Here is a 19628-nt window from a genome sequence, read left to right as displayed (position 1 = left end):
TCTTGTGCGAATTAAATACCACCAATAAGCAGAATAATGCATCACAAACAGGTTGAATACGAATCCCTTAGTCACAAGCAACATAATCCGCCTCACAGCTTCCCCTTCTCCTATGTTCCAAGTTCCTCACAGCTTCCCATAAATACTTCTACGGACTTACACAGTGTGGAGAAATAAGATTAGCGAGTACGTTTCAGCCACGGCCTAGTGTCTGATTCCACAGTGAATCTTTTCCCTTTACCTTTGCACAGATGTACGTTGCTGCGAAACTTTTGACAGACTTAAACTGTATGCTGGACTGGGGTACAAACCAAGAGGCAAGGTCGTGGATTCGGATCCCGCACGGCACAGTCAGCAAGTTTCACAACAGGGCACACCCCGTTAAGTGGCGTAAGAATCGTTCTGGCTTTCAAAGATAACGTTTCAAGTGTTGTGGCTACAGGACGTACTGGTACGTAGTCTTCCGTATTAATAGGAGCTGAAACGTTTTTCGTGATTTACCCATTTTTAACATACAACAGTAACAGAATTTCCCGTTGGAAATTTTCATGGTGATAATTGCCATTTGCACATTTCCGTACTGGGTAAAAAAATAAAAGAGAAGTGGGAATGCAGTATATAAAGTTGGAGGGTTGTCTCCTAACAAAACGACTTCCGAACGTAAGTAACCCGGCAGTGGTCTATTACTTCTTACGTAAGCTATAAATAGGTGTATGCTAGATGAGGACAGCTCTCTCTCTCTCTCTCTCTCTCTCTCTCTCTCTGTCTGTCTGTGTGTGTGTGTGTGTGTGTGTGTGTGTGTAAGGGGGGAGGGGTCAGGCAAGAAATCATATCACGCCATTAAGCGATCTCTTTTCAGACGAAACTCACCCGTAAGGTGAATATTACCGAGAAGTCAAGCAAACGAAGTTCGAAAGTTTCACTTTATTTTTTCCCCGTATAAACTTTTCATAGTTATTACATTCAAATTAAGTTATTTGTATCTGAGGGTTTTCTCAAAAGGAATATAAACTGAAAACACTTTGCACGATAGAATAAGGTACAGATCCGGATGGAGAATACCTGCGCTACTGACATGTAGGCGAGGCATTAACGCTTTATATGGAGGCGTGCGCATTCTGACGGCAGCTTCCGGAACTGATGCTTGATCCGCCCCCACTTACGGCACCTAGGCGAGGCGCTAGGGTCCTTATGGGCTGAGAAGAAGACTGGCTACGCCGAGCCTCTTCTGCGGTGAGATGCCCCTCGATGCTGTGTCTAGTGCTCTGGTCCTTTTGCAGGCAGCCAGAGACAGTGGCGCGGGAGTAGTTTGAAGCTGTCATAAAGCAAGCACGCGAAGTGGCATAGTTTTGGCTACAGAAATCTTACCGCGATGACAGAGGATCTTGTTACTCATATCGCTATATTCTATTAAATATTCTACTTTAATAAATCTCATCATTGTTTGATTATACATATTATAGTAGATAAGTATAAATTGTACATGATACATTTACGTCAAATTGTACATACAGACGATGGTGCAAAATTCTTGCAACTGCATGCTAACAGTGGCCAGCTATAGTTATCCAAGAGGAAGAATTCAATATCAAATCTGCAAAAATACGTATAAATAAATTTCCGTAACGCACTTGCAGTACTATGATACATCATATGCATCTAGACCTACACAAAAATAAATGGAAACATTACCTGCCCCCTTCCCAATAGTCAATTACTCAATTTCCTTCAATAATCGTGACAAATAGCACTCAGCAGTCACTCGAAGCAGCAGTTCGGCATTTAGAGCTTGATCAGTCGTGCTATAGAGGCGCCCCACCCAATCGTAAAACTGAGCGAAGAACTGAAGCTCTCTTACTGTATACCTACCAATGTACTAAGATGTGAATTCCACCAATCATCACCTCTAATTTATATTACAAAGGACTATTTCTTACTTGAATATACATAATGCACATAGTCTTTACCAATGCGAACATCGCTGCTTCATCTGGCCACAGCGTAAGGAAAGAATGACTCGTAACTAAAAACTACTCACAGTCATCACCGTATTTCTCTATCAGCTCCTACTGTTGAAGGCAAATTACACGATATTTTCGTGAACAGTCGCTAGACAGGCCGCTGCAGAACGCAGGACGCCGATGTGTCGTACGACGTTCGACGTCCGGCAAGCGGGCGTCATACCGGAAGCGTTATCCGCATTGAAAGCTAACGTCATTACATGTCGGCGGAGCTACGTCACGGTTTTGTAAACGATTAGGCCAAGTGAGCAGGATGTTCGCCTCATACTGTTCTTCACCTGTGATAAGGTACAGTGGAGAAATCTGTTTAGCAGGAAACGACGTATTCTGTGCTCGAACCCGCCACTGAATGAAGTGCGATAGGACAGGGCGGCTGTGTGAGGTACCTGTGATCTGAGGCAAGTGTGGCAGAGCTTGAGCAGAGCGGTGCGCGGCGGCGCGGGCGGAGGGCCACACAGTGGGCAGCAGACGGGGGCGGGTGCGGGCGCGGAGTCGTCGGCGTCGGGCGCGGCGCGCAGCTCCCGCAGCCAGAGCAGCACGTCGGGCGGCGCGCGTGCCCACCACGCGCGCCCGTCCACGTCCACGTCCATCCCACTGACAGAGGCGCGCCCAGCGCAGGCCGCCGCGGCCGCTACCCCCTCCAACGCGCCGCAGCGTCATCTGCGGGACGCTATCACTCTACTCGCACGCTGCTAAACTGCGCACATCGGGTGCGCAGACGCGTGCGCGTGTAGCATTGCTAGGAAGTGCCAGAGTTCTATCAAAATACTTTCGGTTGAGTTGTCTCAACTTCTTCAGTCTGAACACCGATTTGATGCACTTCTCCAACGCTAGTCTAAACACTGCACGTCTTACCCTCTCTGCATAACTACTGCAACACATATTGATGCGCAAAACATCGTGACCACCTGCGTAATAGCTTGTTTGTCAGTCTTTGGCAAGAAATACACAAGAGATTCTGCGCATCAGTGATCCGACAGTTTGTTGGTGGTTTCGTGGAGGTATGTGGCATTACGTGTCTACGCACAGGTCGTGCAATTCGCGTAAATAACGAGCCGCTGATCTGCGTACGCAATGATAGCGCCCTATAGCGACCCACATGGGTTCCACAGGATTTACATGAGGCGAGTTTGGTCGCCGGAACATCACTATGATGCTCCTCGAACCACAGCAGCACAGTTCTTGCTCTGAGACACAGACAACTGTACTGCTGAAAGATGACATCGCATTAAGCATGAAGGGATGCAGTTGGTTCACAGCTGTCAGTGTGTCTTCGATTACTACCACAGGTCCCATATCACCGCAGGAGAATGTCTCCCATAGCATAATACTGCTCCCACCAGCCTGCAGCCGTGGCGTGCTGGACGTTTCGAGCCGCCGTCCTCCTCAAATGGTTCAAATGGCTCTGAGCAACTGCTGTGGTCATCAGTCCCCTAGAACTTAGAACTACTTAAACCTAACGAACCTAAGGACATCACACACATCCACGCCCGAGGCAGGATTCGAACCTGCGACCGTAGCAGCCGCACGGTTCCGGACTGCGCGCCTAGAACCGCGAGACCACCGCGGCCGGCACCGTTCTCCTCGATAACTGCGTTTGTGGAGACGACCATCGACCTAGTGTAGCAAAAATTTGATTCACCCAAAATCAGACACGTTTCCACGGATCGTTGGTAGAATCCCGATGGTCCCATGCCCACTGCAATCGTAACTGACGATGTCGTTGGGTCAACATTTGAGCGCATAGAGGTGGTCTGCTGCGGAGCTCCACGTTCAGCAATGTACAATGAACGGTGTCCTCCGAAAGACTTGTGCGTGCATCAGAATTGTGCACTTTAGGTAGAGATGCCACAGATCATCTATCCAACTTTACAGAGCAGACAAGCTTCCGAACCCCACGTTCTGTGAAGAGTCGTGGACTTCCAACCACTTAGCGCCTGGTGGTGGTTTAACTGTCGTCATACACTTTCCGTAGGTGGTCACAACAGTAGCACGTGAACATTCGACAAGCTTCTCCGTTTTCGGGATACTCGTTCACACGCTCTGCGCAATAATAATCTGCCATTTGTCAAAGTCGCTTATCTCAATGGTATTCCCCATTTGCAGCCCAAATCTTCGCTAGGGTGACCCCCCGTCCGTGTCTGCTCCGCTTTTATACTTTTGTTACCGCGTCACGAGCCCGCAGCGCCACTAGGCGGCACCCAACGTTGCGGTAGGTAGTGGTCATAACGTTTTACCTTATCATTGTATGTAATAAGTTGAAACTGCTTGATATACCTTTACAATTTTCAACCGCCACCCTTTCCCCTATTACCAAATTGACAATTCCATGCGGCCTCCGTATGTGTCCTACTACTAACCCGATCTACACATTTCATCTTCACAAATCTTTTATTGCACCATATTTCAAAGGCTTCTATTCTCTTCTTGTCTGAGGTGTTTATCTTCTGTGTTCAATTTCCATACAAATCTACACTCCACACAAATACTTTCAAAACAGACTTCCTACCATTTAAATTTATATTTGATGTTAAAGAATTTCTCTTCTAGAGAAATCATTTTCTTGCCGTTGCCAGTCTGCACTTTGTTTCTACGAGGAGCGCTCAATAAGTAACGCAACACACGTTTTTTTTCTTCTGAAAACAGGTTGGTTTTATTCAGGTTTCTAACATACCATCCTATTCCAACTCGTTTGGCTGCAAAACCGTTTTTCAATATAATCTCAGTTCAATGCGATTGCCTTACACCACCTTCCTGGGAGAGCCCGTATGCCCGCACGGTACTACTCTACTGCTCGACGTCGGATCCAACGTCTTGCTGCATCGATAACCTCCCCATCCTGCATCCCGCAGAGTGCATCCTTTATTGGGCCAAACAGATGGAATTCGGAATATGTGACATCCGGGCTGTTGGGTGGATGAGGAAGAACAGTCCAATGAAGTTTTGTGAGCTCCTCTCAGGGGTGCAGGCTTGAGTGAGGTCTTGCGTAGTCATGGTGAAGGAGAAGTTCATTTGCAGTCTTGTGGCGACGAACACGCTGAAGTCATTTCTTCAATTTTCTGAATGTAGCACAATATTCTTCGGAGTGGGTCGTTGCACCACGAGGACATCTAATTACTAGCAAACAATTTCGCACAGATTGACCTTCGTTGCTCTTAACGATCTTCTGTTAGGGGGCAAGCAACCCAGCGGACACACACCTCTGAGTAACCCAACTAGTGGACGAGTTATCAGCAATACCAACGGAGACGTCTAGTTCAGCAGCGGGGTGTGTGTACTCCGTCGATCAAATGGTTCAAATGGCTCTGAGCACTATGGGACTTAACATCTGAGGTCATCAGTCCCCTAGAACTTACAACTACTTAAAACTAACTAACCTAAGGACATCAGATACATCCATGCCCGAGGCAGGATTCGAACCTGCGACCGTAGCGGTCTCGCGGTTCCAGACTGTAGCGCCTAGAACCGCACGGCCACTAAGGCCGGCTCCGTCGATCACCTGCAAACATTTAAACATTGCAGGAGTCACAGCTGCGTGAGGTCGGTCGGCACTTGGGAGATTGGACAGGTTTGCGTGACCTTGTTGCGATGATGGCACACGCTTCGCCGAACGACTCGCCGTGCTGTTGTTCACTGCCAGGTCTCCGTACACATTTCGCAAGCGCCTAAGAATATCTGTGATGCTCTGGTTTTCCACCAAAACAACCGAAATTGAGCGAGAAAAAAAATTGTGTTCCATTACTAATTGAAAGCTCTTCGTACATGTATTCTTTACTCTGAAAACATCTGAAATAAAAGGCAGAGGATACTCCCACCATACCATTCATTAGTGCCTTTTTGGGAATGAATGGTTGTTCAAATGCCTCTGCAATGTAAGGTCTGTGACGCACATCCCCCTCAAACGGGTTCTGGCGTGACTGCAGGTAGAGTCCAGCTTCTCGTTTGCCAAGGCACTAGGAGAGGGAGGGTGGCGGACCATTGCCCCAGCCGCTTTCAGCCCTCGAGAAATATCCCCGGACTTAATATGAAAGCAGGCTTAGTGGACCTGAAACCGGCCTAGACGGACAGGAGAGAAGAAAAATTCTCATTTCTGCCCGGGAATGAACTCGGGTCCTACAGGGCCGTAGTTTAGAGCTCTCTCCGCTAGACCACCATGGCCTCAAATGCCCCTGTACACGCTGTAATTAGTCTAGTTTTGTCTTCGCGATGGCTATGTGAAAGCCACGTACAGAGTAGTTGTAACTTCCAAGATTCCTCATTCTAAAGCTGGTCCTTGAAAGATGGCAGTGTTTTCACAGGATTAATAGTGAAGCGACTGCCATCAGTGTTGCCCTTATTTGCATACGTTCAATATCCCCCGTTTGACCTGTTTCATATGGATCCCACACACTTGAGCAGTATTCTATGATGGGTCACACCAGTGTTTTCAAGCAATCTCCTTAGTACACTGATTGCATTTTTATAGGATTCTACCGCCTGATTTCCTGCGACTGAGCCATAGTGAGAGTTTCTTTTCATATCCCTACCCAGATGCTTGTGATCATTGTCAGATTTCAACTATGGTCACTGCTATTGTAATCTTGGGATATCATGCTTTTTTCATTCAGCGAAATGCATAGGTTCACATTTCGGACCACTTAAAGAAAACTGCACCACTTTTAAAATGTTATTAACATCTGACTGAAATTTGTGCAGGTTTTTTGACATTGTACTTCATTATAGGTAACTCCGAAAAATCTCCCTTCTACGGCATCGTCACTTACGGAGCTGATCTGAGCGTTTAATATTCTAATCTAATACCCGCAGTGTCGGATAATTTAATTCGACTTATATGTCATTACCTTTGTTTCACTTTTGTTGATATTCATCTAATAAAAAATCCCTGTCAAAATTCAGACCAAAAAAGAAATATGGTCTTGGAACACTGAAAAATAAAGTCCCTTTTAAAAACAGGAAAACTAAAACAACTACGAAAAACTTTAGATGAACACACAATTTCTCTTTCGCTTTACAGGGTACGCGGTTCACAGACGACAGTATAATGGAATGTGAGCACTATCGCGTCTTGAAAAGAAAAGTGGAAGACAGTCACAAACAAGGTATTCCACATCCAGGAAGTGCATTTGCCGTCAATTGTAAAGTGATGGACTCCGCGACAAATTTTTATTCTCAGAAAAACTGTTCCTTCGAACACTGCGTTGTACACACAAAAACTACACACTGATTAACTGCCGTGCTCCTATAAATGAAACGAATAAGAACAACCCAGATAATGTGGAATATTTTTGGAAAACCTCAGAAATGAAGTATCCAAAATTCCAATTGAAAATGTCACATTATTGCTAATGAGATCATAAAGCTCAAATTGGGAAAAAGCAAGCCTTTCGCAAAATCGTAGGACACTACCAGGTACACAAAATTACCAACAGAAATTGTGAAACATCAGTCTGTGCAAACTTTCAATTTAAAACTGACGTCCACATATTTTAAAAAAGTTCCCCAGAAAACAAAAAACTTGGATCTCATCAAATCCACATTTAAGTGAGTTCCAAATTTATCGTGTTGCGATTTCAAGTAGAGTCGTTAAAGAAATAATGTACATCAAGGTAAAGAAAGGAGCAAATATTGAAACGGACCACTGACGTCAGTTGAATCTACAAGGCAACACTAGAAGTCAGATGAATAAAAACTTTAAGATTAATACAGAGAAACTACAAGACAACACAAAAATGTTCCAGAACAAATTAAACAACCAGGAAACTAGTTACTGGAAAAGCATCAGTATCAAAATAAATAGATCCTACTACGGAAACAGCTCACTTGAAAAAGAACAAGAAACACGGATGTTGACATAAAGATTGAAGAAAAAATGGTATTCTACAAAGAAAGAAGTCGATTATTTGGAATTCATAAACTGAAGAAAGCTAACTCCAAAAAAATTGAAATCCGCTGCAAGAAATTTTGAAAAGTCTCTTCCACATGACGTTGAAGAAGACTTCAGAAAGTTAACGACATATCAACCACCAAGTCTATGTTTTAAAAGAAAAATAAAACGGTGAATTGGTAAATATTAATAAAGGAAACTGTGAATCATTAGAGGAGCGCTTTAATAATACTCTCCTCAATGCTGAAAAACTAGCGCTACCTTCTGAAAATGTAGAACTTGAAAATGTTTTCCAAATTCAGTAGCACCAGATAAAACAAATTCAGAATTAAAGAATTCCAAAAATACGGTTCCTTGAGAGGATACAACAACTGTCGCCGAAATGTGGAAAAATGTCAGCTACAACTTGACCGAAAAACTTAAACACTTTTGGAGGAAATTTTAAGAAGACTGTAAATGTGTTCTCACACATCCTTGACACAAGAAAGTAAATAAGGTCGATGTTAACACCTACAGAGGAATCTCTTTGGTGGCTGTTACGTAAAAAATCCCATACCTTCTAAATCGTTTGCAAGAGCAATAAACTGTGAGCTCGGCGAATACCAAAGGGGATTAACAAAGGGCCGGTCCTGCGTAGACGATATTATATTGTCTAAGAAGCAAAATTTTGTCGTAACCTTTGTAGACTTCAAAAAAGCTTACGACTCCGTGTAGAAACGCTATGCAATACACTAAAGGAATTCGGCACACACAAAATAACTTTGGCAATAATTAAAGAAACATTTACAGAAACAAAGTTCAAAATAAACTTCCGTGGAACCATTGGAAATAAAAACTGATGAAAGGCAAGGTGATGGTCTCTCTCCATTGCTCTTCAACTGCATTTTGGAAAACGTAACATGGGAATTGAGTCTTAGGCTTCAAGCAAGCGTCGAAGTCAGTTATCTACCCTTTGCAGATGATCTACCAATATTTTACCAAAAACATCGATACATCAATTGAGCAAACCAGCTTGTTGAAAGAGACAGTGGAAAAGACGGGATTAGAAATTTGTTTCTACCGCTGTCCGGGGCGTCTCCGGACAAGTCCCCGGCCTGGACTCTCAGTGAATGGAGTAGAATTGGTTTTACTTATTAATTCCACTTCCAATTGAGCCCCGACGGTCCAGCAAAGCCCCGGTCAGCAATGGGTTGGACATCAACTTGACTGTCGCCCGCCCCACGGCCCGACAACTAGGAGTGATGGTCTGGGAAGCCATTACATTTCAGAGCAGAAAGCCTTTGGCTGTCATCTGCGGCACTCCTATAATATAGCGGTACGTCGACGATATTCTATGTCTCTTTTTGTTGCCCTCCATGGAAAGCCATTCTGGGCTTACATTTCAGCAAGACAATGGCCGCCTGTAAACGGCGAAATTTTGTATTGGTTGTCTACGTGCTTGCCAAACCCCTTGACTAGCAACGTCTCCAGATCTCTCACCAACTGAGAACGTTTAGAGCATTACGGGCAGGACGCTCATACCAATTGGGATTCTGACGACCTAACGCGCCAATTAAACGGTATTTGGCACGATAACCCTCAGGACGGCAAACCACAACTCTATCAATCAATGCCAAGCCGAAAACTGTTTGCATGAGGGGCAGAGGTGGACCAACCGGCAACTGACTTCCTTAATTTGTGAAGCTTTTTCTTTAGATGAAATCATCCAGTTTTTCTCATACTGTAATCATTTGTCTGTCCGTACACGTACATCACATCTACCGATTTGCGTCCCATTCGGTTAATTACTTCGTGGTGCGCCGTGTTTTTTTCGTTTTTCTTTTTTTTCTCTTAAGAGCGCACTACGGGAAATTTTCCACGGAAAGGAAGTTGGGTCTCCGCGGGTGAGAAGTTATGAAGAAAAACTGAAAAAAATATGTGATGGTCTCAAGAGGAGGAGAATTTCGTTTTATGGTTACTTGGTTCGAATGAACCTAGAAAGACAAAAGTCACAAAAAGCAAATCATTTGAATCAGGGAAGTGAAAAAGGATTTAGCTGAACTCAACGTTATGAAAACAAATTTTGGACAGACGAGATTTTCGAAACAGGGTTGGGAAATTTGGGGGTTTTCAGGTCAGAAAGCGCATCACTGTATGGACAAATTAAAGAAGAAAACAAAGCAGTGGAAGAATGAAGAACTACTGGAAAGACCTAAAATAACTAAGTCATGATGAGAGAATTACTCCACGTCGTCAGTAGATAGCCGAAATCGAAGAAGAAGAAGTGGGTATTATTATGACGGCTTGAACTCGGCGACACTTTCAATGAGCAGTCTGAATGGCCGTGGAGGTGTGGTAGAGTCTCGCGCAATAAGGGACCACACCCTAGAAACCCCTCACCATAAAATCACCTCCTCCGTACTTCAGTGTTGGCATTACACATGAAGGCAAGTAATGTTCCATGGGTCTTCGTCAAACCCAAACCCTTCGTCGCATTGCACAGGTTATAGCGTGATTGATCACTCTACTCCTTTTCCAACCATCCAAAGTCCAGTGGCGTCGCTCTTTACATCATTTCAAGCGTCGCTTTGCACAGGCTGCAGAAATGTGTGGCTTATGAGGAGCTGCTCGACCACCGTACCTCATTCTTTTTTAACTCTCTATACACAGTCAGAACATGAGGTCTGCTTGGTCTTGGTTTAGCTGTGATTGTTTCTTCCAGTTCCCACTTTACAATCACATCACCAACAGTCGACTTGGGCAGCATTAGAAGGGCTGAAAGTCCCTGACGGTTTTGTTACTCGGGTGGCAATGTTAATTCCACGTTCTAAATCACTGAGCTCTCTTGATCGACCCATTCTGCTGTTTCTGCTTATCTACTGACAACACAGTATCTCTTGTAACATCTAGTGACCAATTCTACATTACACAGGATGTCCGGATACTTCTGATCATAGTGTACCTCGAACAACCTGTCCTGTAGAGCACGCAAAAAAAAATATTTTAGACCACCTGGTAACAAGCAGAGAGTTTTCTGACACTGTCATCCAACTGACAAGGTTTCGTGGCCACGACACCTTCAAGACTTCGGTTGCCACGAAGGCAACCTACAGACGAAATAAGTTTTTACAACTGATACTCAGGCACAATCGAACTTTAAAAAGCAAATGGGAGCGTGTACTTCAAATCTGACACACCTAGAGAAGTTGTGACCGAAGTTCAATCATCACACATCGCTCTGTCAATGAATACATATAAAGTAAAACAAATGGGGTCATGTACTCACTGTCTTAACGGTGCCATTTGGAGAACTGTGCGGCAGCAGATGATATACACTCTCGTTACAGAAGAGAATATTAGGATTTTGACAGAGAAAACCTATTAGCAACTCCTGTATCAAAAAGAAAGAACTACGTGCGAAGTCTACATATCCCAGATTTCTGAGAAAATTCTTTCAGAAAATTCTACGACGTTTTAGTTTTATGCATTAGTCAGTGTATAGATCCAAAACTTCCCACTTCTTGGTTTCTGCTCTACTAGGCGTAACAAACATGTTTCCTCACTCTGTTCGTGTCCTTCCTTTGTTGTGCCGTCACTACCGCACCAGGAGGCGTTTCCGATCATGCATTGCTAAGTGATTTCCGTCGTGTAGGTGTACTCTCTCTCTCCTGAAAGTATTTAACCGCTGTGCTGAAGCACCCTGTATATTGTACACGACTGCACACTATAGGCGTATGTAAATATTGTATACATGTGTGCGTGTGGGAGGGGGGGGGGGGGGTCGTCCTTCACCTGATGCTACTACTCCCGATATAATTATCAGAAAGCAATGATTAAAATCTAAAGAAATGTTCAGATAGAAATGACTGAAATGTGAATGCTGTATAGAGAACGATAATTGTAAACGTTGTATTTCCGTCGTTCTAACTTTAGTGTACTGTACCTGATAGTCATATGTTATCATAAAAATTACTTTGTTCATAAAACCAATGTATATTTGTAAGGAAAAATGGCTGTGTAAATACTTCAACAAAAAGTTTAAATTATCGTTTATAAGAAAAAATATTTTTGTAAAATAAACAACTGTATATAAGAACTGCGTATAACAAATAGCTATGCAAATAAAAGCAAATGTTCTTAATAAATAAAAATAACTGTAAATAAATGTATTGCAAAATTGTTAATAATACACCATAGCTAATTTGTAATATCAAATATTATTTCCAAAACCTGCCACTATACAATTACTGTTTATAACAAACATGTACCTCTCCCCACAATGCACAGAACTCTAATGAAATTAAAGGTCTACAAAATTGAATTAACTGTGAAGGATGATAAGGGGAAGACGAGGAGCTCGCATCTTACTGGTCCAGGGTCTCCCGCCAATTTTACGTCACGTGACCGGTATCGAGCTACATCATGACCAAGTTCACTTCCTTAAGCGGCGTGCACAGTGCGGAGGGTCCCCCAGATGGCTTCAATCAATTGCCGGCCAGTTCTTCGGCGGCGAGGGGAGTGATGGTGGAGGAAGACGACGACGACGAATATAAATTAACTAGTTCAAGTGTGTGTGTTTGAGGTTTACGGGCGCTAAACAGCGTGGTCATCAGCGCCCAAACGCATAGAAACAGGAACACAAGCGGTGAAGGGACGAAGACGGACGCCGAACAAGAACGGCTAAAAGACACAGGCCTGACGCAGTTCCAAATGCGCACATACAGAGGCAAAACAAGAGGAGAAGAAACACACTAAAAAAGGAAAGGAAACAAAAGGAAAAGAGAACAGATACCGAAGGGAAACAAGGAGGTAATCGTGACTGGCGGACCTCTTACCTAAAACCTGGGTGAGCCAGTCACCCAGCAGCACATTAAAACCTTCTCCCTAAAATCCGAGGCAACAGATTGGACAGGACACAAAACCGTAAGACCTTAACCACAGTCGCTGCGTCGTCTTGCAAAATAGAGGGCAAATCCGGTGGCAAGGAAACCACCGCCCTCTGGTCAGAGAATAAAAGACAGTCAAGTAAAATGTGGCGGACAGTAATCTGGACGCCACAAGCACTGCAGATTGGGGGGTCCTCCCACCGGAGTAAAAAACCATGCGTGAAGGGATTGTGTCCAATGCGGAGGCGAGTGAGGAGAACCTCATCCCGCCTGTATGACTGGTAGGACGTACGCCATGGTCGCGTAGTGGCCTTTACCAGACGCAGCTTATTGTCAGAAACTGCCAACCACTCCTCTTCCCATTGATGCATAACACGAAAACGCAAAAGGGAGGTTACAGCATGGAGGGGGACGCCACATTCAACAACGTGAGGGAGGGAACATGCATCTTTGGCAGCCACATCCGCCAGTTCGTTTCCCCTAATACCCACGTGCCCCGGCACCCAGCAGAAAGAAACCTCCTTCCCCTGCCGTTGCAGGTGGAGTAGGGCATCATGGATGTTCTGGACGACCGTATCCGCTGGGTACAAGTGTTGCATGGTCTGAAGGGCACTCAGGGAGTCAGAAAAGATGAGGAACTTAAGACTGGTAACACATCTCATCTGCTCCAATGCCCGCAGGATTGCAAACAATTCGGCATCGAGGATGGTAAACGCCGCAGGAAGCCGTAACTTGACGACTCGATCAGGGAAAACAACAGCACAACCAACAGAGTCCCCCTGTTTAGAGCCATCTGTGAATACAGGTACACGGTCCGGATGCTGGTTTAAAATATCGTAAAATAAGGAGGTAAAAACAAACGCCGGAGTGCAGTTCCTCCGGTTCTCCGACAAGTCTAGAAGGATGCTGGGCCTCTGGAGCAACCAGGGAGGCAGGCGAGTAAAACCTTGTCGTTGGGGGGCCACACGCTCCACACCAAGGGACTCAAGCAAATGCTTGGCACGAATCCCAAATGGTCTTGTTGCCCTGGGACGACTGGAAAAGAGACGTTCCATAGGCGGTCGGGCAACGGTAGGGTACGCAGGGGAGGTAGGACAGGCAAGGAAATGACACACCCGTCGCACCATGAGGAGTTTCCGCCGGATGGCGAGCGGCGGTTCCCCTGCCTCAGCACACAGGCTGGGGATGGGACTGGTACGGAAGGCACCAGTGGCCAGCCTGATACCCTCATGGTGTACTGCGTCAAGGATCTTCAGATACGAAGGCCTTGCTGACCCATACACGGTGCAAGCATAGTCAAGACGCGATCGGACGAAAGCCCTATAAAACTGCAGCAGACGCGCCCGATCTGCTCCCCAGGACCGATGGCTCAGACACTTCAAAATATTCAGTGCCTTCAGGGCCCGCACTTTGAGGTCTTTAAGGTGAGGCAACCACGACAACTTGGAATCAAAAGTGAGGCCCAGGAACCTCACAGTGTCTCTAAAAGGAAGAACGGTGTCCCACAGACGCAATTCAGGGGAGGTAAAAAGACGCCGAGAACGATTAAAATGAACACACACAGATTTGTCTGCAGAAAAGGTAAAACCCGTCTTTGCAGTCCATGCCTCTAAGCGCTTTATCGTAAGCTGCAACTGCCGACTAGCAGCGACAAGACTGGAGGAAGAACAGAAAACAGCAAAATCGTCCACAAACGTGATACTGTTAATAGCGACGGCAAAGAGGGTGACACTTAAAACGCTGCCCTGAGGAACACCATTCTCCTGCACGTACAAATCCGATAGCACATTACCAACCCGATACTGAAAGAGGCGGTGAGAAAGAAAGGACCGAATGAAGATGGGGAGACGGTCACGAAAGCCCCACTCATGGAGTTGATTGAGGATAAGCGGCGCCAAGTAGTGTCATACGCCTTATTAATGTCAAAGAAGACCCCTAGACAATGCTGGTTACGTAGAAAGGTCTGCTGGATGGCGGCCTCAAGCAGGGTCAAGTTGTCTATAGTGGAACGACATCTCCGAAAGCCACACTGAGAGGGGCTAAGGAGCTGCCTGGTCTCAAGCAGCCAAACTAGGCGGCGGTTGACCATGCGTTCCAACGTCTTCCCAACACAGCTCGTCAAAGCAATACTCCGATAACTACAGGGATGCGTTCGGTCCTTCCCTGGTTTGAGGAGGGGAATCAAAATCGCCTCTCTCCACGAGTCAGGGTACGTGCCGGATAACCATATCATATTGAAACAGTTCAGGAGAACTTCCTTGGATGGCAGCAACAGGTGCCGCAGCATGCTGTACCGGATTTGATCATGACCAGGCGCAGTATCATGAGCCACAGACAGCGCAGAATCCAGTTCCCACATTGTGAAGGGGCAGTTATAGGGTTCAGAATTTAGAGACCGGAAGTCCAAGTGACCCCTTTCGATGGCAGTGCGGTAGCGGCAGAAATCTGGATCACAGTTAATAGTGGCGGAAGAGTCCGCAAAATGCATGGCCAGTGTCTGGGCAATGTCTCTCGGCGCCGTGAGGAGACATCCCTGATGCAGCAATGCCGTGACAGGGAGCTGGCTGAGTTTCCCGGAAATCCTCCTGATGGCTTCCCATACTTTCGTAGAACTAGTGGAGCGAGAGATGGAATTCAAGAACGATTGCCATGACCGTCGTTTGCTCTCTTTAATCACTCGCCGCGCTCTGGCCCTTGCCACCCGAAAGGCCGCAAGATTGTCAGCTGAGGGACGGCACTTGAAGCGGCGCAGTGCTGCACGGCGGGCGCGGATGGCTGAGTGGCACTCAGTGGTCCACCAAGGGACAGGACGCCTCTTGGGATGACCGGATGACCGTGGGATTGACAATTCAGCAGCATGTGAGATCACGGCTGCAACATGGTCTACCCATTCGTGGACGCTGGCACGGTGTTCCAAAACAGCCAGTTGGCTGAAAAGTGTCCAGTCAGCTCTGCAAAGGTGCCACCGGGGCGGCACTGGTAATGCCACAGCCTCATCCAGGGGGCGAATCCAGAGGGGGAAGTGGTCACTAGAATGGAGGTCAGCTGCAGCCTCCCACAGAGCAGAATCCGCGAGTGCTGGAGAGCAAAAGGAAAGGTCAATAGCCGATGACGATCCGGAAGCAGTACAGAAATGAGTGGGAGCACCAGAGTTGAGGAGGCACAGTTCTTCAGACATCATGACGCTTTCCAGAATGCGACCCCTGGGGCAAGTAGTCGGAGAGCCCCATAAGACATTATGAGCGTTGGGCGGGGGAGTTGGCTAATAAGGTCCGTGAGAGCCTCAGAGTCTATCGCATCCGGAGGTGGTAAATAAACTGAACAGACTGTGAGCCTCCGACCCACAAGAATGTCAACTGCAACTGCTTGCAAGTCGGTGACGAGAGGGAGCTCAGATGAAGGGTGCATGTCACGGACAAAAACCGCAACACCACCCTTTGGCCTTTGCCCCGTCAGATCATCTTTTCGATATACGGTATAGCCGCATAAAGAAGGAGAATCAGTGGCCCGAAAATGTGTCTCTTGGAGACATAAGCACAAGGGGCACTCTCGTATAAGGAGTTGTAATTCGGCCACATGCGTCCTGAACCCATTCAGGTTCCACTGTAATATGGGAGCCAGTGATCAGGGTGGCTGAACTTTCACCCTGCCTCTGTGCTTTGGAGGAGAGACCGTACTGGCCGGAGATTTATTCCTGGGGAGAGAAGATCGCCCCCGGTCGACATCAATGTCCATAAGCTCCCATGACGACCCACGGGAGATGGCAGACAGTACGATGGCCTCGTCATCGGACCGACGCTGACTAGTCTCCTCAGGTGGCAGAACCTTCATCTTCTGAGGCTTTGTCTTGGGGGGCTTGGAATGCAGATCCTTGTCAACAGTTGGAGGTTGACTCGCCTGGGCAGAAGGCGCCATATGGGGGGAGGCTGGAAGTACCTCAATGTCAGCAACCACGGCCTTGTCCGATGTAGCGGGGAGAGCCGCAGATTGCAAACCAACTGCAGCAGCACAAGTGCACTGGCAAGCGCAGGTTTTAGTGCTAACACTAGCAACCTCCGTTTGTGTAGCAACAGTAGCCAGTTGTACCGGTTTTTTGAGAGCGGAAGCGAAAGATGTGGAAAACACAGGAGGTTGCATGGCCTTAAAGAGCTTCTTGGCCTCACCATAGGGGATGCGCTTAGATGTTTTAATCTCCTGTACCTTCCGTTCTTCGAGATAGATGGGGCAGATCCGGCTCCAGACAGGGTGACTCCCAGAGCAATTCACGCACTTCACAGGCGATGAACAATCGGCTCCGTCATGGGCAGGCTGACCACATTTACCACAAGTGGCTATCCCATTGCACCCCAACGTAGTATGCCCAAAGCGCTGACATTTAAAACAGCGCATTGGGTTGGGGAAATATGGCCGTACGGGCAAACGTAAGAACCCCGCTTTAACATGCTCTGGGAGTCTCGGGCAACTGAATGTGAGAATAAACGAGTCAGATTTGACGAGGTCCCCATTGACTCGTTTCATAATGTGCTGCACGTCAACAATTCCTTCGTCAGCCCACTCAGATTTTAGCACGTCTATGGGGATATCCACCAAGTCCCTACACGTCACAACACCCTTACTATAATTCAAAGTGGAGTGGAGCTCGGTCTCGACAGCGTACTCTCCTAGACAATTTGCTTTCCGAAGGGCAGCGACTTGACGGGAACTAGAAGTTTCAACTAACAGAGTCCCATTGCGCAGTCGCTTTACAGATTTCAGTGTTCCTGCAATTCCCTCAAGACCCTTGTGGATGTAAAAGGGAGAAACCCTCTCAAAGCTACCCTCCTTCCTTTTAATAATCAAAAACACATTCTGATTATCAGCATGTGCTCCGTTACTACATTCTGTTAAATCTCTAGCAACACCAGGCGCTGGAGGACTCACAGCGCGTAGCCGCTTTTTCGATGGGGTGTGTTTTCCTACCAGCGGCCCACCCAAGCCACTGGTAGGGGGAAATGTAGAGGTCGAAGGGTCCATTGCGGTCCCACGAGCAGCTAGGGAACTAAAAGTCCGCTCAGACAGAGCCCCGCGTGCCTGAGTAAGCCTTATACAACTGGGGTGCGGCAGGTGCCCCAGAGGTTGCCCGCTTGCGACTGTTCCATCCCAACAGCCATGCATCTTCTAGGCGCGGAGCACACCGAAAGATTGAGGGTTTTTTATAGAGGTTGGCCTTCCTCGCAATCCAGGCGGTCAAGCCAAGATTACCATTCCCCGCAGCACACAACATTTCACCGCCGCGCCGTACGGTGGTCGCTGAAGCATGTTCGGGGGTTACGGTGACAGGACACTGGCGGCGCAGACCAGTCCCCAGCTCAGGACCCCGGGGTCGCCAAGCCCGTACTCAGCAAGTGAATGCTGAGCCCCTGGGGGAAACTAGTTCAAGTGTGTAACCTGTCACCGAAAGTCCTTATCAGTGACCTTGAGATAAGATCGTTATCTGAGCTAGTACTGTTAGTGACAAGCTACTATATAATTCCATGAAACCCGACATTGCTCTGCTGATTTTGTGATCTGTGAGGTAGTCGGTGAGAGAGAAATATCCAACGATTGAGTTTTCTGATACATTTCATAGTTTAGCCTTTTCAATGAGTCCAACTTTTGGTCCTCCTGAGTGGGTTATATTGCTGCTATGAAATTTTCACTTCACAGAAACATTTGATACCTCAGAAATTTTTTAGATGGGGGTTCGCATTTGTGGATTCCTGTAGTCGAGCCAGTTTCTATCTCTACTCTCTGTGTTGCCTACAGAAAACGTGGCTATGATGTTGACGAGTTGTATCGGTACTTAAATTACCATCGGATGCGCAGTCTGATGCCACACAATGCATGTGCAGTGAGATGCTCTGAGGCTTTTCGTAAAAGTGTGCGATGTGATTTCGATTTCACGTACAACACATTTATTTAAACGATTCGTTTTGGTCAAATAATACAACAGGTTTTAGGGACATCACATACACAAATAAAATCTCCAGTCACGTGACAGGATGTAGAGTCATTTTACTGACAGCAAGGCAGCTTTTGGAAGTATACATACAGGAGGCGCTGCCGTAAAACCTTTTTATAAAGAGACGTTACACTGAAGAATTATTTTATTAATCTCTCTGTTGTTTCAGTTAAAACTGACAACTTATTCAGTCTCTCTTCACTATAGGACATCGTCGCTCCCTCCAGTCAGTGCACACTTTAATCGAATATCATGGTGATGCTCTATCTATCTTTCATTAAAACTTCGTTCTGGAATATCTTCTACCATTATGTGATGCTATCAAACAGAAAGCCAGTATGATTAATGGATACCAATTTCAAAACATCTAAGGTGGTAAAAGTAGTAGTTATGGTCCATCACGATGTAATTCTTTCACAAACGACTGACGAAGAGTACTGAGTAACTTAATCAAGACTTAAATGCCGTAATCTTCGTTGCCGTAAGTAATGCATACAAACAACTCGTGTGGAGATCAATGCCCTCCGGATAACAAAACTGCCTGATTCTCAGTTCGTTTCGCGGACGCACATTACCTCACTTACATAAAATCGGAAACGTAATACACTGCCGGAAAAAAAATTAGTACACCTAGAAACACAACGTCTTTTTTTGATCCAATGACTGCATGTTCCCCCTGGGGGATAGTTTATGTACGGATAATGGCTTTAACGTCGCCCACCAACGGATAACGTAGTGGCATTGCTACGAGAGCGCCACCTGCGCTTTAACAGGGAATGCTCACAGCCAGAAGGCCCAGTGCGGTGCAAATGTGTGAAGCAAGCAGGCAACAAGCGGATGCGCTCGTGCTTCCCACAGCTAAATGAGCCTGTTTGAAG

General features: G+C 46.3%; 1 protein-coding gene across 2 annotated transcripts in view; it reads right to left on the bottom strand.

Moving 5' to 3' along the window:
- The window catches only part of LOC126299398 (rho GTPase-activating protein 15-like), a 237644-nt gene that overhangs the window by 110385 nt on the left and 107631 nt on the right, over positions 1–19628 (bottom strand). The window contains exon 1 of one of the 2 annotated variants that reach the window (XM_049991272.1): positions 2408–2685. The exons of the other annotated variant lie outside the window; for it this stretch is intronic. Coding sequence (XP_049847229.1) covers positions 2408–2611 — 204 coding nt within the window. The 5' untranslated portion in view covers positions 2612–2685. Of the gene's footprint in view, positions 1–2407; positions 2686–19628 lie in introns of those variants that run through there. 2 annotated transcript variants of the gene reach the window in all.

The sequence above is a fragment of the Schistocerca gregaria genome, chromosome X, assembly GCF_023897955.1.
Source record: "Schistocerca gregaria isolate iqSchGreg1 chromosome X, iqSchGreg1.2, whole genome shotgun sequence".
NCBI lineage: Eukaryota > Metazoa > Arthropoda > Insecta > Orthoptera > Acrididae > Schistocerca > Schistocerca gregaria.
The sequence above is the reverse complement of the archived record's forward strand: the minus strand, read 5'-3'. Positions and strand labels throughout refer to the sequence as shown.